The sequence below is a fragment of the Buteo buteo genome, chromosome 22 (assembly GCF_964188355.1).
Source record: "Buteo buteo chromosome 22, bButBut1.hap1.1, whole genome shotgun sequence".
Lineage (NCBI taxonomy): Eukaryota > Metazoa > Chordata > Aves > Accipitriformes > Accipitridae > Buteo > Buteo buteo.
Window position 1 is genome coordinate 15,866,066 of NC_134192.1, and position 26,964 is coordinate 15,893,029.

Here is a 26,964-nt window from a genome sequence, read left to right on the forward strand (position 1 = left end):
AGCTTGTCCCAGAATAAACAACAAGTAAGATCTGTGGGTCTCTGTCCAAACATGTGAGGCACAGTTTTAAGAGAAGCATCCTACTTAGAGCTTAATCATATCCATTTGTCCAAGGACAGGGCTAGGGTGAGCACAGAGAATGCAAAAAAAAATTGGTAAAGCTTTAGAAGTCATGTTTCCCACCACACAATGCCCAAGCCTTTCCCACCCAGACTGACTCACCAGCAGGATTTCACTTCTCTTTGCCTAAGTCACTAAGTAGGGGGAAAAACAAGAGACACTTCCAAAAATCAGGGGAAAAGCCCCAAGTTCTTAAGCTGAAATTTCCTGGGTTTTTAATAACTGACATTTTGTTTTGAAGTGTACATCTTTAGCAGAAAGTTAGATTCTTGCTTTAAACTGTGACCCCTAGTGAACTGTTTTGTTTGACAAGAACTGACTTAAAAAATGTCCAGGAGCTTAGACACTGCAGAGAGCAGGGGAAGTGAAAGCAGGGCTGCCATGCGTTTTGGTGAATAAGCCATCATTCTTTGCCCAGACGTTATTTTTCTGGGCTGAGAAGCGTTCAACCATGTGCCCAGGATTTCCAGACTGCTCATCACTGGATGGGCAGCAACCCCAAAGGATGGGATGTCTCCAAAGCATGATGCTGTGGGGGTGGGTGCACATGCAGGGGGGCAGGAGGAATGCTGGCACATCTGGTACGTGCCAGGTTTGCTGCGCCCATGCTGCAAGGCATCTGGCCCCGCGCTCCGTGCGGGCACAGCCCAGGCACCCGTGGCCACTGGCCTCCGCATCACATCCGTGTCCCGTTAGATCCGCAGAAGCTCCATGAGGAGCAGCGTGTCACACTGCAGCCGACTGGACCAGTTTGAGATCCGGACACTCCTGATGTGCTATCTCTACATTGTGAAGATGATCTCTGAAGGTTGGTGACTCTTGCTCACCGGAGGGCAGCCAGAAAGATGAGAGACCATCACTGGCAGTTTTGGTCTGTAAGGTCTCCCTTTAATTTTTTTTAAATCTCAGTGCGCTGTTTTTTGGTTTTTTTTCTTTCAGATACCCTTTTAGCTTACTGGAACAAATTCTCCCCCCAAGAGCTGATCAATGTCCTTGTGCTTCTGGAGTGAGTATCATGAGGCTGCAATTCAAACACTGCACCTTTGCGTGAGCAGCATTGGCCAAGAAGACATGAGTGCCATGTGCCTTGCAGGCTGCACGCGGTCCTGTGCAGCTCTAGAGGTGTCTGGCCAAGTTGTACTGAAACGCTCTTCCTCTGTCTGAGGAGAAACAGGTGTATGTCAAGGGAGCATGGTGAAGTGGCGGTGCCCCGTGCTCGGTCTGGGCTGTGCAGAGGGTGTCCCACCACCCGCGGGCAAGCAGGGCTCGGGACACAGCCTCCCACCATAACCGGCACAACCTCCGCTTTGCAGTGGGTTTGGTGGAACAAACGGGTGAGGAGACAGGGATGTGCCATAGGGTTTGGAAACCAAGGGTTTGAGGTCAAGTGACTTGTAAATACAGACCCACGCGCTCATGCACAGACGAGTGCGTCTGCAGACAAGGAGAGGGTAGTTTTATAAATGTTCTGGATCATTCCTGCTCTGCAGGATCTGTAACAGATACATGTTTTATTTTCTTTCTAGGGTGTGTTTATTTCACTTCAGATACGTGGGGAAGAGAAATATCGCCAGGTACCGTATTCTTCTGTCCAGGGCCAGGATGGGGGAGCCGTCCCCACTCTCCCTGCCGCAGCCGAGGCGGGAGGGGAGCGTGCACACCCCCGTGGGACAAACCCAAGCAAGCAGGAATCCTGCGGGGCTGGGACTCTGCTCAGCGCCATGCCGCAAGCAGAGTCCCCTCGCCTTAGCACCCTGCCCCTTCCCTCCCCTCCAGCTCCTGCATGAGACCCCCAGGCCCAGGTGCTGCTGGCTGCCCGCGCAGGTTGGCAGTGTCCCCCGCAGCTGGCTGCAGGTGAGACACGAGTCACGGCTGCATCTCTGCTCCCTGAGCAGCAGCAGCCCTGCAGTTTCATTAGCTCTAGGGCTATCTGGCGCAGGCGAGACCAGGGTAGCCTGGTCAGTCCTGCTGGGATTGTGCGGGATAAACCAGATTAGTGCGTTGGAGGGAGGTCATGTCTCCATCCTGGTGCCTCGTGCAATCCTGTAGTGGTGTGGCCACAGCTGCTCGTCCAAACCCGCAGTCTTCGCTTCTGCTTGCAGGGTGCACGACGCCTGGTTGTCCAAGCACACGGGAACTGATAGGAAATCCCAGACGATGCCAGCGCTCCGCAGCAGAGCTGGGGGGATGCAGGTGCGGCTCCAGCATTTGGGCAGCTTGGAGACCTCCTTCACACTCAACCACAGTACGTACAGCAGAGCGAGACGGAACCGTGGATTATTAGCCTGCTGTAAACTGCATGTAGCCATTTTCCGCTTGCTGCTTTTTGCTTCAGGGTATGCAAACTCGGCAGAATTACAGCGGTCACCACTCCTCCCTGCAACATTCCTAGATTGGTGGGGGTGTCATTTAAGCCAGCCCCTTAAAAATCACCCCTGGGACTTAGGACTTGCGTGGCTTTTTCCTCTCACCTGTCTTGGCTCAGCAACTTGGCTGGGTGTGTTTGCAAGAGACACCTTGGTTTGGGTGGTGAGCAAGGCAGGCAGAGACCTGGGCCAGGATCTGTTCTAAACTGCTCCACATGGTGAGTCTTGCCCCATTGAAGCACCTCGCCGTTTCACCTCTGCGGATACAACCTGGACACCTTGTTCTCTACCTGGCTTTAAAGACAGTGAAATTAAGGGGAAATACTGACGTTGGTTTTCTCGGTTGGCATCAGGCTGAGGCAGCTTCTCTGAATGGAGCTGGCAAATTCAGCATCTTGCTATCTTTACCTCATCTCCCAAACCCAGTGAAGTGCAAGGGGACAACCTTATCTATATCAGCATTTAGATCTTGTGAACACTGTTTCCTCCTGATTTGCTTTCTGTCCACAGATGCAGGCACCTCAGAAGCAGATATTGTGCACCAGGCATTACTGGAGGGCAATATTGCCACCGAAGTGTGCCTGACAGTCCTGGACACCATCTCTTTTTTCACTCAGAGTTTCAAGGTCAGCATTGAAATCAAAAGTATTGTTGAAAAGTGTGTGTATTTCTGTATGTGTGTTGATTTTGATGATCCATTCTCCTAGAGTGGCAGATTATGGAAGGTTTTACAAAAGCAAATTGTTTGCAGCTTGTTTATTTTCCAAAATGCTGGGTGTTTCACAAGGTCTCAGAGTAATTATGCATTTTATGCAATCTTGCAATTTCTTCAAAACTGCAAGACCAGAGAAAATTACATGGATGCTATACCATGAGTGTAGGCATTACAAAAATAGAATAAGAGGAAATGTACATCATATAGAAAGGAGGGACTAGAAGAAAGGGAAATGAAGGTCTAGCATTCTTAGGACAGTCACTGTTTTCTACCATAAATTGTCTACAAGCGTGGCCCAGATTTCTTTGAATCACTGTACATGAATGTCTCTGGGGCTGAGGCATTCCAGCTGTGGTTACCAGTTCAGATAAGACCAGTACCACTGGTAGAAGTCTTCTCCTCCATGTAGTGATTCACACTCCCAGCAGTCATTGCCATCTACAAGAATCAAAGCCTCTGTAGGGAAGAGAACGCCAGGCTGGCAGCAAAATACTGAAATACTGTTGAGAAAAGCTCTTCCTCTAAGTGTGGTTGGAGGAATCCTGCTCATAGCAATGGGTTTTGCATAATGTCACAAGAACAACTCTGAATTTCAGAGTATGTGAAGTGAAGATTTCCTTTTTAGATGGATTGAGCAACATGAAAAGAAAGGTCATCTTATCCTCTGCTTCTGTTGCAAAGGAAAAAAGCTATCCTGGTACAGATGTTAAATTACTCCTTAAAAGTTTGGCAACAGCAGAAGGATTTAGATGCAAGAGTTAAAACTTGCTTGACTTTCTCAGTTGCCTCTTTTTGAATATGGCTGAACCACAAAACAATGTGCTTTTCAAACCACAGGATAGACTGGATTCCCTTCTGCTTTAATTGGCTTCTGCTTTGCTTTTATGGTCATATGGTGTTACTGCACAGAAGTGTGCTCTATACTGCAGTAAAAGTGCTGATGGTGTTCTTACTGCCAGAGTAAACAAGTTCAGTTAAAAAGTACAGATCCTAAACTTACCCTGCTACAAGATGTATACAGGATGTCAAAAGACAAATCTGAGCCAGCCCAAGGATTGCTCGGGCTGGTAATGAGACAGGAACTATTGATGTTCTATCGATATGGGGCATCCACATCCTTGCTGGGTGGCCACGATGCGCCAGGCTTCCTGCGCAGCTGCTGCAAGGGTGACAGCAGGCACGGGCAAGATAACTCTGACACCAAACTGTATTAATCCTCTCCACATAATTCCATTTTACCACATCTCCAGAAGGTGAAACTGTCAAAACTTTGCAGGAGACAAGGGAAGTGTACTGACTTACTACAGCTACGAATCTGTCCAGTGAAAAGATGTGATAGTCTTTTTTTTTTTCTTTTCTCTATCTCTCTCTTTTGGGCTGCAAATGAAATGCTTGTCAAGACAAATAAAAAGAAATGGAAAAAAACAGTGTGATAGTTATGTTGGAACAGCCCATTTTATTTAAAGTAACTCTAGGCAACTGGAGAAGGTTGTACAGATTATTGAGTTGGGTTTTGGAATTAGTGATAAAATATTTTTGTTTTATTCTCTCCTAGTCTCTGACCAACTAGTGTAAGTTTGTACTGGTTGTCATATTTATTGGTTATATTTTTACTGAAGGCCCTGTTCCTTATCTGGCTTAAGAACTGGTGTGATTAATTATGCAAAATTATCTCGGTCATTTCCAGCTTCAGGCACAACATTTCTGCAAAATAAATTCTCTCGTTGCTTTCTAGACCCAGCTTTTAAGCAACGATGGCCACAATCCACTCATGAAGAAGGTTTTTGATATTCATCTGGCTTTTCTCAAAAACGGGCAGTCAGAAGCAGCTCTTAAGCATGTGTTCGCCTCTCTGAGAGCTTTCATTAGCAAGGTATGTAATACATGACTCTAAAAGTGCAGGAGAATTTATATAGGTATGACAGAAGAGACCAGTACACTTAAACTCCTGTTGAAGTGATATTTTATGCTGTTTGGAGATGTGTTTTAGAAAACAACTTCTTCACTGATTTAAAAACCAGCCCAGGTTAAATTATCTATTTCAACAATTATTTATTATTTGTTGGATATCAGGAAACAAAAGGAGAAATAGCGAGGAATTCACCTTCCCACTTGCCTTGGTCACAAAACTGCTGTTAAAGATCACTATCTATTCAACCAAAAGCTGGTGCTTCTTGAAGCTTTGCCCCAAACTGTCTATATTGCTGATAATGCCATTGCTTGAATGATACTTGTACTGACAAGCTGCTCCTCTCCCACTCTGTTTGGAAGAGGATAGTACTTGCTGAACCTCTTTCTACACTTTTCTGGTATGCAGCAAGGCAGTTTAATCCCCTGAGCTCAAGCAGCATCAAAGCTGCAACTAACCACATAAGGGCAGTGACTGATGCTATTGCTGACATTTCCCTTTGTGCTTGTCAAAACCTGCTGCTTCTCCAAAGTACATTTTTGACACCAGATGTACATGCAAACTCCATTCCTTCCAAGCTGCATGGTTGTCATAAATTCAAAATGAATTAAAACCTCTCAAATCACTTGAATGCAACAATCATTAATGAGGTAAATCCATGTGGCGTGAGACTGCAGCCAGGCGGAGCACAGTATGTGAATGATATGCAGCAAAGTGTTACTTCCAAAGGAAGTCTTGCACTAGTTGCTGAGCTAAGTTTGATTAAAGAAAGAGACTGCTAAACTGTTTTTCAAAGCTGGAAAAAGTCTCTGCTATGTACATTTTACTATAACCCCACAGCAAAGCTAAGAGCTAGTACAAGAATGTCTAGGGCTGAATTTTGATTTATCCTGAGCAAACACGTGAGAAGCAGAAAATGCAGAAGTCTTGCTAGCTAACTCTCTGGCTCCAGACAGTGTGGTCTCCTATGAGATGTTTTTCCATGGGGCTTCTTAAAGCCTGCTAGATTGGCACTGGCAGGAATCACTCAGTTTTCCTACGGAGTCCAATTATTGCTCTACCTTTCGAGTTTCCTGCTTGCCTGTGATCTGCTTAACCTTGAGATCCATCCTGACGCAGATCTGCACACACCCCACTCAAACACAGTCTCTCTGCACGTCTCTTCCCCTTACTACTCGAAAGTTAGTTTAGCCAGAAATATTTGTTTTGTGCCTATAGCAAATAAGAGACCTTTCTTGCCTCCCTGGCAAGTTTTCTGTGGTTGTTTAAATGTGAAGCCAAACCTGCACACCTCCTCAATTCGATCTCACCATCAGCCTTCAAAACCTGGAGCCTTTCAGGGGTTCCACGCTTGCATTTCAAAATACCAATTACGGTAATGGAGGCTGCATTCTTGGCTGCTGCAAGGATGGGCAGTGGGGTCGTTTTCTTGGATTTATGCCAGCCTGAATCCATGCTGAATTTGGCATCGTGTGTCTTCAAAGATGTGAAAGATTGATTTCAGTTAATTTCTCACATTTCCCCTATGACAGGACACAGTGTGGCTTCTGTAAAAGCAAGATATGAGCCCAGCAGATGGTATCTATAAGGAAGTGTTTTCTTTGCCAACTCCATAACCACATGAGTCCCAAACTTCCTTTTAAGTCCTCTGAAGTGCTTTTCTAAGGCCAAAAGAGACAATAAAATAGCTGGGGGGTGGGGGGTGGGGCGTCACTGCATTTCATGACAAGTGCAAGGATGGCATGTTTTCCTGCAAGTTTGATTTGAAATATGAAAGCTGCGCTGCTTTGTTTTGGGTTGCATATCACTGTTAGCTATAAAGTAGTGTTAACTTCAAGAAAACCAAAAGTGAGTTATACATATGATGCAGCTAGAATGGACAATTTGTCATTTTTATGGCCTTCTGTAGCTAATAATTACAATGAAAAGAATCCTCCTCTTATCTAGGACAACAGAAAAATGGTTGCTGGGGGGGGAAAAACTCCTGAGATTTATTCTGCATCCCAAAATCTGTCTTAAAAGTAGCTTGCTTTCTGCATTAGATCTGGTTACTTAATAGGCAAAAGACTTTTTAAAAAAAAAGAAATGTCTCAAGAAAGCAAAGAACAAACAAGTTCTATAATTGTTTGCATGTTTGATTTTGGTTTTAGAATCTATCCCGCTTGCATGCATGTGTGCTGGGAATTTGGGAAGAAAGCTGTCTCTGTTTCACTGGCTGGGAAGAAGCAACAAAAGCCAGATTGCTCTTGTTTTATACTCTAGGTTTTCTTAACAACTAAATCCTTCTTTTCAGAACATCACTTACAGATAAATACATAGATACATGCTTGGGAATGGTCTTGAAATTAAAGGAGGAGGCTGAGATAATTTGCCCTGCATTAAAGAGCAGCTCAGACATGTGGATGCAAGAGTGATAGAAACCCCATGTAGCTGCCCTCTCTGTGCCTGCCTGTCCCTTGCTGTGTGACACTAGCAGGGCACATTAGAGGCATCACAGATCCCAGACCCTGAAGGACTAGGGCAGCAGAGCCTCACTCCTTTCCTGCAACAGCCAATTTGGGAAGCTTTTCCCTGTCTGTTAGCAATTGCCCCCCGACCAGGTCAAGCTGTGCGTTCCCTCCCCGTTAGCGCTCTCAGGCTGCAGCATCGTTACAGCCTCCCATGCAGTTGTGAAGGGCACTTGGCATGTCCTGCCCGCCGCTGCGGCTGTCCTGCCCTCACACCTTAGGGCCAGATCAGAAACGTGCTCCTCCGGCGCACGCGGAGTCATCGCCACACGTGCTGTTCCACAGCTCTTCCCGGCTCACGTTCTCCTGCCAGCTGGAGGGCTGCAGGCAGCACCTGCCCAGATCTCCAGCAGGCGTACACCCTTGGGTCTGCTGCCCCGAACCTGGCACCAGGAGCGATTGCATCTGCTTGGGCTTGGTCTCCAGAAGGAGCTGCGCGAGGACACAGGTTCCCTGTGAACAGGGCACAGGTTTTCCTCCAGAGCTGGTGCAGTGTGGAGGGGAGTGCACAGGGGGGCATCCGGGGCTTCTTCTGCAGCAGATTCCCAGGCAAAGTTTTTCTGCCTAGCATTGGGTTGGAAATGTCTGAAAAGCCCCTGCAGGCAAGCAGTGGTCCCTGCTGACAGTAAGTGCCAGCCGTATCTTCTTGGGTGCCCGTGTGCTGCCTGTGCATGCCCAATCACACATCGCTGTGGCTGGCTCTGCGCTAAACCCAGTTCTGAGCGTGACCCCATCTCACTATTGGAGAAGGATTGCATTACAACAGGCAGGAATTACTTAATAGCTCCTTTCCCAAGTGCACACATGATCCTCTTGGCCCTGTGTTACTATGATGTTTGTTTGCTTCTTTTCTTTCTCCCTTTTTTTTTTCTCTGAAAATATTTTTGGCCAGAGGCAGTGAACACCAAGTGTTTGGTCAGTGTCTTAATTCTGCCTTGTAACCTGCATGACTTGGTGTAATCCCAACAGTGTACTCATGCTAGCCACAGCTCCTAGGTTCCTGTTTTGAGACCCTTTCACGAGCATGCCATGGTGGTGGCCGCAGTAGTACCTACAAGCTTTTCTGAATCATATATACTTAATGCAAGGAGTGGAGGGCCACGGTAACAGCTCCAGGCTTTGACTTGGAGGATGTGAGCGAATGGTCTGACAGTATTTGCTGTCATCTCCCACGGGGAGAAGGTAGCGGGGCAGACAGAAGTGGCTCATGGACCATGCTGCCTGAGGACCATTGGGTCTTGAATGAACTGAGCACATCTGTCCTCTGAGCAGATAAAAAACACGGTTTGTCTCTCTTGCCTCTTTGTGCCAGGACATTCCCTGGGGCTGGTCCCCAGCTGCAGCAGAGGGAGCGGAGTGCCGCTGTGCCGTGCCCAAACAGCCTCCGCTCCCTCCGGCAGGTGTTGGCATGACCCCTCTCCAGCCAGGTTCCTGCGGTGGCTGCGGAGGCGGCTGCGTGCCAGCACAAAACCCTGCCTTGTTCTGCTTCCCCGTGCCCAGCCCGCTGCGGCTGGGTGGAAGGAAGCCGAGCTCGGTGCCCCCTCCCCGCCAGCCACCACTCGTCACCGCGGACAGACGGACACATGCCGCCGGTGCCCGCTCCGGCGAGCCCTGCATGGAGGCTGCTGCCCGCCGGGGCAGGGCACCGCTGCAGCCGTCTGCTTTTCAGGCACAGCTGAGCTTGTCCCCGCAGACAGGCTTGGAAGTAGGTGTTTGGTAAGGTGATAGACGTGCTACAGCAGTGTGGAGTGCTGGTCTTCCCTTTCTGCTTTTCTTCACCCCGCTGCACATCTCCGAGCCCCGTTGCTAACCGAGGTAGCTCACGCTGCAGTTTGGCTTGATCCCGCTGCTCCCTGCAGCCGGTTCCATCTGGGGGGCCAGGGCAGGTCACTGTATATTTTAGGCTCTCTGGGATAAGCAAGTCTGTTGTTTGCACTCCTGACGGCAAGCATGATTTTAGGCTTTTTGAGGGGGGACATGTAGATGTAGCTGTGTGAGCACTGCAGGTCATGCTTCCCAGCAAGGTCAGACTTCTGGGTGGGCTCCAGCGGATTTTCTGATGTCCCACATGGCAGCCTTCAGTGGGAATGTCCATGGGACCTCTCTTCTCTGCCCTGCTGCTGGTGTTTATGGCTTTTGTAAGAACATAAAACTTCTGTCTGTCCAGTTTGGTGAGAATTTGCCAATGAGCCCAAAAGTTGTTGGAGGAGGGGATAGACAGATGTACACAAACACATCCCCAAAAAACGTGACAGCAAAGTTCACATTGCTCTAGGAAGCATGGTTAAAAATAGGCCCCAAATTCATTCCCACAAATATTTTCAGGCTCAAAACTCTGGCCGAAGTTTTACTGAGGCTGTCCAGGCTGGAGCCCAGTGTGTTGCGCCATGCCCCTGCCCATCTGAGCCCTGTGGGTGTAATTTAGTGGTGTATGTTCTAATATTTGCATGCCTCTTGTGAAGTTTCCCTCAGCATTTTTCAAGGGAAGGGTGAACATGTGTGCTGCCCTCTGCTACGAGATCCTGAAGTGTTGCACTTCCAAGGTGACCTCCACGAGGGACGAAGCCTCAGCTCTTCTGTATCTCCTGATGAGAAATAACTTTGAGTTCACCAAAAGGAGAACATTTCTGAGAACGCACCTTCAGGTCAGTGTCTGGGGAAAAGCTAGAGAGAAGGATGCCTCAGATTTAGTGAACAGATATATCAATATAACTATGTCACCTCAGATCTGCAGAGGATCTTGCTGTGTTGTATGGACAAAAACCCTCTTGATTTCCAGGCTTTGCCTAATTCCTGTTTCCAGTGATTGACTCAGGGCCCTTTGGGTGAAATACACTGCCATCAAGTACTCCAAGTTGTTGAGTTTTTGGAATCAGAGACACAAGACACATCTCTGCCCCAGAGGCTGGCTGGGATGGGGTGGAAAGGACAGCAAGAAGAGCTGCCTTTGAGGCAGGAGAAGGGATTTTCCTGGAGCTGCTTTTGCAGCATTGGTTTTTTTAAGCAAATTTAGATACCTAGTGGGGCAGATGAATACCATCTGGGTTGTAATGAGTCATGGAAGAAGGTAACTAATGTACAACCAGGGATTTGTACTATGATTGTTATATTGTTAATTCTGTGAACTCACTGTTCAGCAAAGCAGTTTGGTCCTCTGGGGGGTATTTGTCCTTGGGACATCTGACAGCAAAGCCACAACAACAACCGTTGCTTATGTTGTGGGAAAGACGTGATGTTTTCCCATAAGCATTTTATGTAACTGTGACAATAAAACTCTTCTATTAGGGCTTGTTTAAATAAAGCCCCTACCCTGTCCCAACAGATAATAATTGCAGTGAGCCAATTAATAGCAGATGTGGCACTCAGCGGTGGGACAAGATTTCAGGACTCCTTGCTCATCATTAACAACTTTGCAAACAGTGACAGGCCTATGAAGGTAAGTTGGAGACATTAAATCATGTCATGTGCTATCAGCCATTAATGCAAGACTGGGGACGCACTCAAGGAAATCATGTTTAAGGGTAGGTCTAATGATTGGAACTGCGATTTATAAGCTCAGAGTGGGCTGTGTTTGCTCAGTAAACAAGGATTATGCCAACAGCAGTAGGGCCAGCAGCACAGGCAGGTCATGCTCCATCTGTGAGGCCTCACACTTAGAGGGGGGAGCTCTGCAATTCAGGCTACGCTTTGCAAAGTGTGTTGCTTGCAAGGGTGTCCAAAGAGCTTCTCAAGAACTTCCAACTTTGAGAGGAATGACAAGGGAGGGTCTGGTATTTCTGTTGGCTGAAGGTAATAATTAGCAGGAATTAATTTTAATTAATCGAGTGTCGGTAATATTAAGAAGGCACTCTTTCATGGAGATTAATGGCTGTATTCCTTCGGAAAATAATTGTCTGTCTGCGCTAGAATTAACAGCTTCTACCCAACCCATTGAACAGTATATCATCACTGCAGCTTGCTTCACTGCACACAGTGTAGCTGCCAAAGTAGGATAGAGGTAAATGGGAAGCGTTTTTACAGTTCTGTGATTATCCTATGACGTAAAGGTGGAATGGGAACCTCAGTTAGGTGTTGAATCATGCTATAACAAAGTTATAGTTAGGGTGTACCTGGCAAAAACTTCTGTACAGAGGTGTGTATAAGGGTTTCTGTGAACCATACTTTGCTGCTCATATTTTACATCATGAGACCATCATTATATCCAGTTTATGTATTTATATAAGTGCAAGAGTACAAGAGAGATTTCAGTACACTGGAGAGGATACCATGCACAGCCACAGAGACAGCTAGGGAGCAGGAGCTTGAGGAGAGGGAACATGAACCAGGCTTACCACGGAGGAGAGAAAGCTGAAGGGAGACATAACTGCTGCTTTCCACTGCCAAAAGGGAGGTTATAGAGATGAGGAGGTCAGGCTCTTCTCAGAGGTGTGGAGCGGCAGGACAAGAGGCAATGGGCATGAGTTTCTGCAAGGGAAATTCCAACTTTGCTTAAAGAAAAAATTATTTCCCAAGAACATGGTGCAGCCCTGGGGCAGGTCCAGAAAGGAGGTGGGATTTCTGTCCTTGGAGATTATAAAACTTGGCCAGACAAGCCTTGCTCTAACTCAATGATGGTCCTGCTCTGAGCAGAGGATCAGACTGGAGCTGGGTTTTATTTATTTATTTATTTATTACATTCCTGTGGTGAGAAGCTCTACAAATGCTTTGGTGCTTTAGGAATTGAAGAGTGGCCACATCAGAGGCTAACAAGCCGGATGTTGAATGACATGAAAAATACTTCAGGCATGGTTTATGGTCTCATCTTGGGACATCTGCAAGCACGGAGCACTTCTGTCTTGCTCTCACACCGGCTCCTCAGGATGCCAAAGTATCTGCCTCACTGTAGCATGGGAACAGCCAACTTGGCGTCCTGCCCATGACCAGGAGAGATTGGCCCAGTGCACGCCCAGATTGAAAAGCCTCTAATTGCCTATGACATACTGTACACTGTATGCAGTGTGAGTTCAGTAAGTAAAGCTAGTTAGTCTTATCTCCTGTGTTCTCAGTGTTTTCAGATTGGCAGTAGGTGGAGTGTTGGCTGAAAGGGTAGTGACGGTCTTTCTTTGGCAAAGCCTGGAACACCTTTTATTTCTGTATTTGCTTCTAATTAGATTTGTTTTGTGTCAGGCAACTGCTTTTCCTTCCGAAGTCAAAGATTTGACAAAGAGAATCCGTACAGTGCTTATGGCTACCGCTCAAATGAAAGAACATGAAAAGGATCCAGAAATGTTGATAGATCTACAGTACAGTTTAGCCAAATCTTACGCAAGTACCCCAGAGCTCCGGAAAACATGGCTGGACAGTATGGCAAAGATACATGTAAAAAACGGAGACTTTTCAGAGGTAATTCATGTAATTAAAAACATGGTGCACAACAAGACAGATGTACAGATGACATTTTAATTTTCCCTTTGTACTTTGCAGGCAGCCATGTGTTATGTTCATGTAGCAGCCCTCGTTGCAGAGTTTCTGCACAGGAAAAGTAAGTGTGTGCTGTTCGGAGGCACAAGGAAGACAATGCAGTGATGGGTTTTGGGGGGATCAGAATCTTTTTAAAGACAAGTTTCTCTCGATTTGGTAAATGATCATATTAGAGACAAGCTAAAAAGGAAAAAAAAAAATAATGCAGTGGCTAAAACTAGAAGAAGATAAGGGTTTTTTAAGAAAGGAATCCAACTGTTCATACACAGGCATTTACTAGGCTGCCCAGGTCTGCTTAAACAGTCATGTTGGCACCTTTCTGAGTGAAATAAGAACTGACACATTGTGTCTCGGTTTAAATGTTCAGTTGTATTTTACATTAGGAAATGTACTCACAGGGGAAGCCCATGTTAAAAAATGGCTGTCAATATGTTCATCAGAAGTATCACAATAGGCAGTACAGAAAACTATAGAATAAAGCAGTCAAAATTCAGTCAAAAAATGAGACTATAGCCTAACTATACAAATATGTAAAGAACAATCAGGAAAAAAGTGTTGTGGTTTAATGCAAAACAGGAAGGAAGGACAGACTTGTGTGTTCTCAAGTAATACCACTTTGCAGGTTTTCTTTTAAATATCTGTTCCACAGTTGATATATTGACCCCACTTCTCATTTCCCTGTAAAGGAGTAATTGTTGAAATGGACACAACATTTTGGAAAGTTAAGGCTCCATAAAAGCTGATTACATGCACTGCCTTGGCTGGAAAGGTCTTAAGTGCCTTGCTTAGGGAGCTTGGATTCCCTCCAAATTCTGTACTTTGTGTTGGCTAAGTGGGAAAAATCAGGACTTGTTTTTCTGATACATATACATATTTCACATGGCGGCAGAGGGGAGAGTATTGAAAGTTGGCAATTCTTTATTTGTATCCTGGAGGCTGCTTACCACAGCTGGTGATACAGGAGAACTTGTAAAATGGAAGAGGAACAAATCCAAAGGAATATCAAGTGAATACATTGAGTTATCTCTGTCACTGGCACTCCTTACATATACATAGGCTGCAAAGGGTTCAGTAAAGGCTGAACTACTCAAAGTTTTGGGGTACATAACTGTGCTTTCTGCTAGGAGTGTACAATCCTGTTCACTTACCACCCAGCTCTCCAGCATCCAATGATAGTTTTCTTCTTGCACCTTCTGCACAAAGATATACCCTTGTCCTTCTCTTTTGACTCCCAGTTGGTTGCAGCTGGTTAGGTTGGACAAATGTGACTTCCAGATAGCACACTGGGAAATCTGTTGTGCTTGGTGTTAGTTATGTACTAGGAATGACTCCCATAGCAAATGGCTGGGGAGGTTCTGACGTGTTCAGTCACGTATAGCAAATCAGTAGCAAAAATGTGAGTCAGGTCCCCTGCTACTTGTAGGACTTCACTATCAGCTAGACTGCTTCCCTGGCCATTAAAGCATGACACATTTGAGATATGTTATTCCACTAATCCATTTGCTTTTGTCTGCTACAGAACTCTTCCCCAGTGGATGCACTGCCTTCAGGAAAATCACTCCCAACATTGATGAAGAAGGTGCAATGAAAGAAGATGGTGGGATGATGGATGTACATTACAGTGAGGTGAGGTCCTGCAGTATAGACTGCAGGATATTTGATAGCTGATTAGGATTTAGTTTTAGACTTTGTTCACATGAGCTCTAACAAATTATAGTTGTGCACTGGCATCTGTAAGGAAGACTGTTCCACAGCAATCTCCCAGGAGAAATCTGCATTGAAGGATTTTCTGTGTACAATTCAGATAGGTAAAACTGGTGTAAGTTCTTGGTTCCTTTGAAAGACTTTTCTAGCACTGAGACTGAAAAAGCTACACCACAATCTTTGCCTGCCATGTTATGCAAATGCCCATTCTGCCAGCACAGGGCAGCACAGCATGGTATTTCCAAGGAGGGACAGAATGCAAGTCAAGCTCTGCTGAGTGAGAGGTCAGCTTAGGTTCCCCTTGAGTGAGGGCTATGCTGCAGGACACCACATTAGCAGAACAATCCAGAAACCATAGCAGGGCACTGGGGAAGTGGGTAGATCCCTCCTGTGAGTCATAAAGTCACACAATTACTTCTGCACCATCCCTGTACAACTGTGTTGGGTGGGCCACTTGGCTGAGCGAGGTGACCCTGCAGCCCAGCTGCCCAATTGCCCATTCATCAGGACTAGGCTTGAGGATCATTAGCATCACATCCCACTGCTATTCACACATGTTCCTTAGACGTGTTTCTTAGACTTGTACCTCTGACTTCCAGTGCTGTCATCTCCATACCCTACCAGAGTTTTGGCATTCTCCTTGGGAGGTAGCTAAATACCAAGACTTACATGCTGGCTATTGTGCTAACGATTTATTAAGAATGAATGAACTTTTAAAAAATAACTTGTCCTTTTTTCTCCCCCCCCCCCCCCAAAATTTAGAATACATTTGGAAAGGCCAGGAACACACAGGGTTTAAACTTATGTAACTGTGGCTACCTACACTTGAACCTGTTAAAGTATCTGAAGTTAAAATGGTTTTCTCTTCTAATTTTGACTGTTATTAACAACACCCATTTGGTTGCTTTCGTAGGAAGTCCTGGTGGAGCTGCTGGAGCAGTGTGTAGATGGCCTGTGGAAAGCAGAGCGTTATGAAACAATTTCTGAAGTTTCCAAACTGATCATTCCTATTTATGAAAAGCGGCGTGAATTTGAGGTAGGTATTTTGAACTAGTTTGCATATATCAGGTAATTTTCTAGATCACTAAGAAAAAAACAGGAGGCTTTTCTATTTTTGAAGTTATGAGTTAATGAATTGGTGTCAGTAAAGCACACACTGTGCTTCGTTGCTGGTCATTAAACAAATTAGTGAAAGCAGTGATCTGGAGGGTAATTATTAAAGCTCAAGACATGGAAGACTCATATTTAGTGAATAGTTCCCACCTTCCTTCCCCTAAAATAAAGCTGTCATCATCCCATATGCTCATCAAAGCTAGATTTCTTTTGACACTTGAGCATTTTAAGGGTTAAAACCAGAAGGAGAACTGTTCAAAGAAAGGGCTAGATCTGCAGGTAATTCAGTGGCAAGTGGAGAGGAAGGAAGGAAGCTGTTACCATCCCACTGCCTTGCTCCTTCCCAACACGTGCTGTGACCCGTGCTTCTGTGGTGAGGCTGTTGCTCGACTGCTGAATAGCGCTCCCCTTTCCCTCCCTCTCCCATGACCTGCTCCGCATCAGGACACCATCCAACTATAAAACTGAATCTCAGGGAAGCCTTCATCTATTTTTTCATCATAAAGCTGGTTTTCATCAAAAAAGAGCTCCTGGGTAAAATACTGCAAGCTGTTCTACCTTAAAGGCTCAGTCAGGGAAGATGTTGAGACAGTAGGCTCAGCCTTCTCTCTAAGGACAGTGGTGTTACTGCAGTCTTTGGTACCTTTCAGACCTGAAGCGAAGCATGTACTTAAGACTGAGGTTTTTCCAAAGAAAACTGCATGAGTTCAACCTCTTTAGAAATTCACGTTGGAATTCCCTAAAGGATCGTGTTCAGATATCTCAGTAGCTTCCAGTGTCAGCTAGAATCTCCTGCTTGCAAAATTCTGTTTTAATGATGTCAAGATTTGATTTCCAGAAACTTACTCAGCTGTACAGAACGCTTCACGGAGCATATGCTAAGATATTGGAAGTAATGCACACAAGGAAGAGGCTTCTTGGAACCTTTTTCAGAGTGGCCTTTTATGGACAAGTAAGTATATACACCGGCTCGCCAGCTACCCCCCACCAGGCAGCCTGGCCGCTAAAGCTGCTGCTCTGCTGCAGCTGCTGAAGCTGAAAAGCCTGCCAGCCCCTCTGGTGCCGCCACCGGCGCGTCTACGTGAGCGTTTTGGTATTGCATCCTTGAGGTGAGGGTTTGTGTCTCTCTTCAGGAGCATTTGATTTAGTATTAAGCTTATGTTTCTGCTGGTGGGCTTTTCATAAAACAACTCAGCAGTTAGGAAATGGCTGAGTGGGTTCAGAAAACACCAGGGTTTTTTTGTAATTATAGTTATAATAAGTTACACAAACACAATTTAGTGGGTATAGTATATAACCAGTAACAGTATATAACCATGGTATATAAACAGTAGTAGTAACAGACATTTTCTTTTACAGACAATTGCTGCTCCCTTCAAGCTATTATAGAGTAAAAGGTTACGGGAGAAGCTGGAGGCAAAATATGTATCAGGGTTGGTTACATACTTGCAGAGATAGGTAGTATTTTTGTTAGCTGAGGTAGCTGGAAACATGGACATCATCTCGGGCTCAGAGTCCTGAGAAAGAGCATGATCTTATCACATCTGATGAAGTCTTCTGAGCCTGAAAGCAGTTGTGGTTTTATTTTTTTTCTCCAGCTATTCGTGGGTTAATCTAATAAAGTGTGTTACCCCTCATGTCCCTTGTGTCTCTAAACTATCTGCTTCTGCTTATGGACCCATAATCATGGGGGAGATGCAGGACCCTTCTTTCGAAAATGCCATGTAAATGATATTAGCCCTGCTTCTCGTTGTTCCTTCTTTCAGACGAGGTGATGAATACCCCTGAGACCATCTTGGGTTTGTACCTTTGAACACCACTGTTATTACACACACAACGTCTGAGAGCATTGACTTTTGCTGCAGCAAACATACAATTTATTTTTGTCCTCATCTTATCTTTAACTTTGGATATGTAAAAAGTAAATAAGGTTACCAATAGATGAAAGGAAACAACTGCTAGCTTAGTTTTCTAGAAGCTGTAGAAATAACTGGATCAGCCCCTAAAATTAAGCTATGTAGCGTATCATCCTGACAACCAGTACTTGAGCCAGTTTTGCACTTTTGAAGCTTTGCTGGCTTTATGTGCCAGCTACACAGAGACAGTCTTAGCACTCTGTCACAATTTCTGACTAGAACAACTTGCCAAAGCATGAAGCTTTCATGCTGTTTCCATTACAGGGAGGACTGTTGATTCAGGCACAACCGTTAATGCAATTTTGTCTCTATTTACAGCAAATACACCAAGTTCCTCTTCCCTGAATACAAGAGGAATCAAAGCAGTGGAAACCCATTTCTTTTTTTATTCCTTGGAGTCCCTTTCAGCCTACACAAAATCCTTCTCTACAGACTGTTCATGTGGCTCTGCTATCAGGGCTACCTCAACTCATGTGTCTTTCTGCTCCTTCTCTATGCCTTGTTTTTGTGGTTTTTCTCCTGCTTGCCTCTTTCCAGCCTTCCAAAAAGCCAGCTGCTGGCCAAGCCCATCTTCCACATTGTTTAGATTTCTCACTAGTCATACTCAAGCCTTTGTGTTCAGCAATGACATGTTTGTGTTGGTTGAGGGATTTTATGATTTTTTTACACAATTCTTGAAGGAAATTATTAAACAGGCCGAGTTCAGTGAGACTTTACACAAGCCGTAGCATTCTAAACCTTCTTGACTTTCTGAAATGTTAGTAGAAACTTACTTTCAAAGTAGCAAATATAAAATAGTTTTCCAAGCGAAGAAACCCAGCTGTTCCTCACTACTTGTCTGTCATTAATGCTAGACGTTCTTTGAAGAAGAAGATGGGAAGGAATATATCTATAAGGAACCCAAGCTGACAGGCCTTTCGGAGATCTCCTTCAGACTTCTTAAACTTTATGGAGAAAAATTTGGGTCGGAGACTGTAAAGATTATCCAGGATTCTAACAAGGTAGAGTTAAACTTCATGAACAAGCTAACGAAATGCTATTAGCAGTGAACATCAGAGCCATGTAATAGAGAGTGCTCTGATGAGCATGACAAAAATATCAACTGTATTCTAATACTCATCAAGGCTTGGGACTGCACTGCTCTAAGCACTGTGCAAATGGAGCCCAGAAGGATGAGCTTTGCTCTGTGGAGCTGAAGATGGGAGATGACAGAGCTTCCCTTCCTTCTGCAGTAGGAAGGGAGGAGCGAGCCCTCTCTTCCACCCTCTTACAAGCACCTTGCTTCCAACTGCCCCTTGCATCCTCATGTTCCTATGTGGACATATTGCACAGCTTGACAAGTTTTGGTGCTGATCTGGCTCCCAGGTGGAAATAAATGAATTGGGAATTACAAATGGGAAATTGCAATCCACGTCTCCCTGAGCCCTGTTGTTGGGAGGCCATAGGAGCCAGCTCAGAGGAGCAGATGACTGGAAGCAGAGTTACTTGTTGCTTTGACACTGCAAGTCTAAAAGAAAATCTTTTGTGGCCTTGCAGCCATAGCTCCTTCCTTTTCCTATGGAGTACCCATTCTTGCTCCCTGCAAGGGCTGTTCACACCCTTAGGTTGCAACCATGGATATGTCTTGAGTTACCAAAGACAATGCTGGTGATCCTAAAGCTTGCTTCGTGCAAGCCTGCGGATTTGCATGCCACAGCATAGTACTGTATGAGCGCTAGCTCATGGCGTGGAAGCAATACGGTGATATTAGAAGGACTAAGTAGCTCAGGCATGTGCTGCATTGCTGGATAAGGCGATGTGGCTAACTGTTCCAGATGCAGCTTGTTTGGCATCAGATGAGGTATTTCTTATGCCACACCTTGTCTTGTGTGTCTGCTAGCAGATGGTCTAGACATCACCGCTGAGGTCAAATGGAGTGTTCGGTATGTCATTCACACATAATTAATCAATTATAAGTTAAGCTATTAACCTTTGTTCTTCTAGTGAGTAACCCCCTTATTTCACAGGTCAATGTTAAAGACCTCGATCCTAAGTATGCCCATATTCAAGTGACTTACGTGAAGCCCTATTTTGAAGACAAAGAAATCTCTGAAAGAAAGACTGAATTTGAAAGAAATCATAACATCAATAGATTTGTATTTGAAACTCCTTACACTTTATCCGGGAAAAAGCATGGCAGCGTGGAAGAACAGTGTAAAAAAAGGACCATTCTAACTAGTAAGTACAAGCATCTGAACATGAGACAGTATGTATCAGCAACTATTCTTAGACTATTTTAGTTCATGAAAATATCCCCAAAGAGTCAGAAATTCTCTCAGATACTTAATCAGAATTGTGATACAATATTCTGGTTAGGAGGAGGAATTTACCTTATATTTCTGTGTGCAAATTTTTACAAATTAATAGATCGTGCTGGTAAATTACAGCCTTGTTCGCGATTTCACACACACTGAGTAAAACCATGAGGGCAAGGATCTGCTTGTGTATGTTCTATGAAAAGTACTCATATTTGCTGCATGACTTTTCAATCTATAAATTTCCTTTGCTGCTTCTGCTAGCTTTGAACTCCTTTCCATACGTAAAGAAGAGAATTCCAGTCAATTATGAGCATCAGGTTAATTTAAAACCAATTGATGTTGCTACCGATGAAATAAAAGACAAGACGGCAGAGCTGCAGAAACTCTGCTCCACTGGTGATGTTGACATGATCCAGCTGCAACTCAAACTGCAAGGCTGTGTTTCTGTGCAGGTAAGGCTTGATGTCCATTCAAAATTGCATTTATATACACATCTCAGAGTGAGTAATCTTTTCATGACGCAACACATTCACTTTCCAGAAATCATTAACTACCTCGTTTGCAGCACTGCCGCCATCAACTTGCCAGCACAGCTTGACCTGCTGCTTACAGTGGTACATTAGCTGCTGGCTCAAGGTAATAAGCATTTCGTCCAGTGGTGTTTACAGTGTCAAGTCCAAGTGTAATTGCACATTAGCTGGCCGTGGCTGAATGCTGAAAGATACTTAACTCTTGAAGATTGTACTGTAGGTATCAGGCAGAGATAGCCTTTTTGTAAGCCTGAGTTCTCCAGCTGGGTAAATGACCTTGAGACTCAGACCATACTGCTCTTCCAAATGGAAATAAGAGGAAAGTATGAGGAAACAGACTGTATCTCTCTTCTTATCTCCATTAATCTTTTGGTCATAAAAAACCTAGATAGAAAAACTAATACTCAACTTTTGAAACTTCAGGTGCCTCTGGTGACATTAGTAATGCAGAGTTGTTGGCATTCAAATAGTATTCTAATGTTGGGGGTTTTGGTTTTTTTTAATTGTTATACCCTTCACAACTGCCTTTAGCAGGCCAACAGAAGTTCTAGCATAAAGGATTTCTTACTTCTTTGGTTCTAGGTTAATGCTGGTCCCTTGGCCTATGCCAGAGCTTTCCTAAGTGACAGCCAGTCCGGCAAATATCCTACTAAGAAGGTGAATGAGTTAAAAGAAATGTTCAGGTAGGATTTCTAATGTAATAAAAACTAGCCAGCTGGCTGGAATCTGATATCTGCTTTGCTTCTATTTTTGTCTGCCTCCAAAATCAGCAGATGCTGAATGCTTAGATGTCTTAGCATTAAGACATTAAGCTTAGGCTTAGTGCCTTATAAAGATCCAAGTCTCATAGGGATGTGGGTGCTCAGACACATGAAAAAAGCCAATGTAACTGTATACATCAAGAGTTCCCAAGCTCAGGGCTGTGATCTCCATGAGGAGATTTGCTTGAACACCTGCTTAAATGGTTTATGTGGGTATTTGAAATTATCATGTGAAGAAAGTATGTTTGAAAACCAGAGAACTGACAGTCTTGTGTTCAGCGATCTTTCATATTGTGCATTGTTTCCCAATCTTTCCAAGGGGATTTTTTTACTAGAAAATGATGAACTTGAATTATTTTAAAGCAAATCCCTTCCCAGTTTATGGAAAACCATCATTTTTGTTCCTGTTGCTAATTTTTGAAACTATGTGACTTGCACAGGTGTTTTTCTAACTCCTGTCCCTTAGGGTAGGTTTTGTCTCCCACTTGAGAGTGTCCCCCAAGATATAATCAGGCAGCTTCTGCTTCACCTCAGGAACATGAGCCTTTGCCACACTATTTTTCTGGACCTCTCAGGAGCAACCAGTTGCCCACCAGCTCCTGCATTCATTACTGGGTGCTGGTGACTCCCACTTCACCCATCAGTCAGTGTATGGAGAAGGCAGCATTTGGGCCAATCCTATTTTCCTTCAGTGTACTGAGTAACCTAGCAAACCACAGAACAAATAAGGGAACAATCCCTGCAAACCTGCCACACGTGGATGCAGAACTGAGGGAAGGCAGTTTTACTTTCCAGCCTCGCAGTGCAACCAGGACAGACACAATCTCTATTTCATGCAAAAAATCCCAGTTGTGCTTGTATTTTCTTTGTAGTCTATAAAAAAGGAGAAATATGTGCGTGAAACGAAGCAAAGAAAATCAGTAACAGCAATCAAGAACACAATATTACATCCCCCCGTGATCTAAATTTCTTTCTGGAGGGTGCGTCTGCTGCTAGCAGCTTGACCTCTCAACCCCACATGCTCCATCACGTACAGCCAGATCTGCCAAGCCCCGTGCGACTGATTCCCCCTCTCCTCACCATGGCCTCCCTCTGGTTTGTGACCCTGTGTGCAGCTGGTTGGGCTTATCCGGGATCTGCAAGCTGTGTGTGGTCCTACAGGTCAGGGTGAATGTGCGAGACCGCTGTGTTGTACTGCAGGCACGTGTGTCCCATCTGCTGAGCATCCAGGCTCGAAGGAGCTCCAGCCGAAAGCCCAGTACCTGTGCTGCAGTCCCTCCCCGTTCCCTGATCCACTGTGTCAGGGATGCACCTAGAATGTGACTTGTCCCAAGTGTTGGAGAAAAGAGGGAAAAATGAGATTTGCTTATCTGTTTGGTTGTTTGCTTTGGTAGAAGACTGGGCTATTGTAATGCCAAAGTTCATTTCTTTCCTCCCCAGGAAGTTTATACAAGCCTGTGGAATTGCTCTGGAGCTCAACGAGCGACTCATTAAGGAGGATCAAGTGGAGTACCACGAGGGGCTAAAATCAAACTTTCGGGATATGGTGAAAGAGCTTTCTGACATCATCCACGAACAGGCATGTACTGCGTGTCAGAGCCCACAGAGGTGGTTCTCTGTGCTTGAAAACTAGCTAATGTTAAAAACTAATTGAAAACTTGATCACTCTTCATATTACTTAGCTAAATATACAAAGGCAAGTAACTGAACGTGAAAAGTAAATGATACACTTGGTGGATTCCTAAAACCAGTTTCTGTTGATTGAAAGTCACAGCCTGGTGTTGGTATACAATGTGCTTCAGGGTGGAGTCTTTGCTGACACATACCGTTAGTTTCCTGGCTGCCGTGATCATCAGAAATCCTGTGCCATGTTTTGCCTCATGTTTTCTACATTGTAAGAATCCTGTGATAAGTCACAAGTCAAAATTCTCTGGCAAAATTTCCATTTCCTCGGTTATATTCAGCTTAAGTTCCTTTTTTTATTATTATTATTTTTCATTAAAGGATGTTTTCTTTTAATTTTGGCCTAATGCCAACATGCTATTTATATGCACCATTAAAATATTTGTGCTAATTTATCTGACCTGTGTTTTAATGTTTTCTTGGATCTTTCTAGGAAAATACATTTGAATAGTAGCATCAGAGAGGTGAGAGATTCAAAGAATAGTTGCACTTCTACCTAGTATCATCCTGTGAAATTAGATGAAAACTGGCTTTCTGAAGTAATCTCCGTACCTCTGCTCTTTAATTTTGCCTTCATTATGACAAAAGGAATCTCATTGTAGATTTATAGTATCAAGCACATAAAATGAATGGTACAGACTGCATTGTGATTCATAGTACTTGAAATTTAGAAGAATGTTTTCAGAATCTCCCAGTTACTCAACTTACAGTCCATGTGTGACTATTAATTAAAAATGCAACATTTTAAGTCACTAAAAATATATAGGCAAATTCCACAATAAGTTGAGCAGTTGTTCAAACTAATGCTAAAATGTGCAAGTGGCAAAATAATACAACTGCACCAGGCTGCTATTTGTAAGTCAGGTTTATTTACAATAAAATAATGCTTATGGAAGTCAAACAGAGTCTTGTTATGGAAGAGTACAATATCATTTCAGGGAAACAGTCTCATGATGGGGCCAAATTTTGTTGTAGGAGTATAAGGGAGGATCCATTTGAAAGTAAGTGACTGCTGGATCCCCCTTGCTTTTGTTAAATTTCCCTGCTATTCTGCTCAGGACCACCATTTTCTTAGTGTGCAAACTACTGATTTTGCACATTCGGCACACTCTTTTTTTTCATGTACATGAAAACTGTGTGTACTCCACTGCTGAATTTTGCTCAGAGTTGTTCGTTCATAGGAGTTGCCACCTGCTTACTCTAAGCTGTTTGCAAGTAAACCTTTCCAAGACATTTAATTTGCATGCAGCTGTTGGAACTTTTGCGGTTTCTGAATTCTGTAATAGTCAAATCAAAACCAAATCACTCAGTTCTGTACCGTCACAGCACAATAGTTAATATTATCTTAGAACCAAGAAGCATTGTTAAAACACACTCCCTATTATCTTGATAGATTTACAAATCCACTGTCACATTGCCTTTGGTTAATGGGCAAAATACTACAGCAACTGAAATGTCAAAGCGAAGGCCTCACTGGCAAGGATATACTTCTCACTTTCTTCTTGTGTTAGATCAAAAGGCAGCTTAAAAGATCATGTTTATAAGCACCGTTCTTTATGGCTGTACAACATTATGTAGATAACTGCTGACTTGAACTTTGTATTGCTATCAAATGACCTAAGTATCTAACAAATTAAATTTCATCAGACATGCTTTCCTCTTCTGCAAAATTACACAGTTAAACATAAAAAGTATACTACATTAGTTTAGGGTTCTGTTGCAAATGACACATGCTTTTCTAAATATTGTCAGTGCCCCAAAACAACACAGGCAGTGCACTTAGTTTGAGATGGCAGAGCAGATGGGTAACTCACTGGGTCAGCCGGTGACCTATCTTTTAAGTTAGGGAAATGTAAACACAAAAAATTGATAAACTGCAGCTGAACAGGTACAGGAAGCCTAGGAGAGTAGCAGAAAACTGGATGTCCAGAAGCTGTTTATGATGGCCAGTGATCTCTGTCTCACTAATGTGAAGTCAGGCTAACTAACTTGTCGACGGGTGAAAAACAAATACACAGTCAGCTCTAGAGCAGCTCTACCGGTCCAGTTAGATCCTATGCTGTAAGACCATCCTTCAAGTTATGAAGTACAAAATCTTGCCACGTGGCACGGATGTAGTGAGTGTTTGCTGTATTTAGCTGGAGGTGCTCCCCGTGCTTAACAAAAAAACTATTAGAATTCTGTTACTGCTAATATATAATTTAAAAAATGGCTATACGGAGAATTGTTTCTTTCCTACACTGGATAGTTGTAACTAAAAATGATCCAGTAATACACAGAGCCCTGTATATATGAATGCTACAGAAATTGCTAAATTACTCTTCTTTCTCATTTCTTTGTTATGCTGCCTTTGCGAAACAGCTTTGAAGACAAGGTTGGATATCTCTTTTGCATACCTTTTTAAACAGCTTGATAATAATAATGAACTGAAACTTTTCCTGAATTTGTGATTATTTTGTTTTGTCTAGATCTACCATGAAGATACAATGCATTCACCGTGGATGCATGACTCCCTACATGTCTTCTGTGCGATCAGTGGAACATCTAGTGATGGGAGTTACTGTTCTCTCAGACCCACTGCTGAAATATAAACATATCAGTCATATTTTACAGAGCTTTCTCAGGAATACTTGGAACTGTACAAAGGATGTTTAAAAAAATCCATGATGAGCAAAGATTCAATTTTTCTTTTTTTTTTTTCCCCCAGAAGTTGCCATGCTTTCAAACAGGGTGCTTGCTTATTTTGCTGAGCAACATTGAAAGTGCCTGGACATTGCACCACTGTGCTTGTTTTGTATTATTTTTTTTTTAAGCTAAATGTATAACAGGACATGGAAAGGCAGTTATCTAAGTATGTATTGAATTGCTGAACTATGAATTGAAATGATAACGGTACTATGTAAAGTTGTACAATGGAATATAATAAAATGTAAAACTACTTTGTAAATAGAAGGAGCGTAGAGTATATAGAAATTAGCATTATATCATATTTGCTGCTAAAAGCTTTGTTGGACAGGGAACATGAAGGAGAATTTGTAGTCACTAGTAAGAGACCTTCCTCTTCTAAAAAGTAACTTGGGGTCCAGATGCCCATGTTGCACTCAGGCAATGAGAGTAAACTTGTCCTAGTCTGGAATAGCTAAAACCTAAGTCAGAAATTATAATTTTCATACATCCTCTGAGCAGATAATTCTAAAGTAACCTCCATGAGAGCTGAGCTTACTCTAGCTGATTTCAATTTTGGCTAACCTTTCACAGCTGCAGGAGGATGGATTGTACTCACTGAGGACAACCCAAGAGATTTGTCATTTGATACGAGTTTTTCTATTTACCATTCATGGACTCACACAAATATAAACTTTGAGGACACCTTAAATTGAGTTGGAAATTATAAAGTGCTTTAACACCTTTCAGAAAAATTCTAATAATCTGTGAGATGTGTTTTAAAAAAAAAAACAAAACCACCAACCAATCAACAGCCGCACATCAAAATAACTCTTACAAAATTGAGGGGGTTTTTCAACATCATATGACATGCATGTTCCCTCCTGTTAACCAGACCTGCTTTCTGAAAGCCCGTTATTTTTGTCTGACAGGTGGTTGGAGAAAATGTATTTTCCAGAATTCTTTTATTCCTTCTTCCCCTCTCCAAAGCTTTAATACATTATCTCTGTCTCTTTTTACTAAGACACTTTCAGATGCAGGAAGAAGAAAACAGATCAGCAATTCTTTCATCCAGCAACATTTTTAACATCTGTGTTTTTCAAAATCCCATCAATTGTAAATACGGTTCAAGTAGTTCATATGGGAAGGGTGGGGTTTTTTAAGGATGTGTAACAAAATGCCATAATAAAAGGACTCCAGCTGGGTATTAACTTGGCTA

At 43.7% G+C, this 26,964-nt stretch overlaps 1 protein-coding gene across 7 annotated transcripts in view; it reads left to right on the plus strand.

Annotated features, from left to right (window-relative positions):
* Window positions 1-26,964, plus strand: part of DOCK11 (dedicator of cytokinesis 11) — an 85,490-nt gene extending 58,526 nt beyond the window's left edge. For 3 of the 7 annotated variants that reach the window (XM_075054287.1, XM_075054288.1, XM_075054289.1), the window contains exons 35-54: window positions 817-928; window positions 1,060-1,126; window positions 1,647-1,694; window positions 1,897-1,974; window positions 2,223-2,365; window positions 2,997-3,112; window positions 4,937-5,074; window positions 10,080-10,262; window positions 10,940-11,053; window positions 12,784-12,999; window positions 13,081-13,138; window positions 14,597-14,703; window positions 15,695-15,817; window positions 16,733-16,846; window positions 18,665-18,811; window positions 19,817-20,027; window positions 20,369-20,559; window positions 21,220-21,320; window positions 22,839-22,977; window positions 25,550-26,964. In XM_075054287.1, the coding sequence (XP_074910388.1) occupies window positions 817-928; window positions 1,060-1,126; window positions 1,647-1,694; window positions 1,897-1,974; window positions 2,223-2,365; window positions 2,997-3,112; window positions 4,937-5,074; window positions 10,080-10,262; window positions 10,940-11,053; window positions 12,784-12,999; window positions 13,081-13,138; window positions 14,597-14,703; window positions 15,695-15,817; window positions 16,733-16,846; window positions 18,665-18,811; window positions 19,817-20,027; window positions 20,369-20,559; window positions 21,220-21,320; window positions 22,839-22,977; window positions 25,550-25,672 (2,529 nt within the window). In that variant the 3' untranslated portion in view covers window positions 25,673-26,964. The other 4 variants (XM_075054291.1, XM_075054290.1, XM_075054292.1 and 1 more) reach the window with 4 other exon arrangements.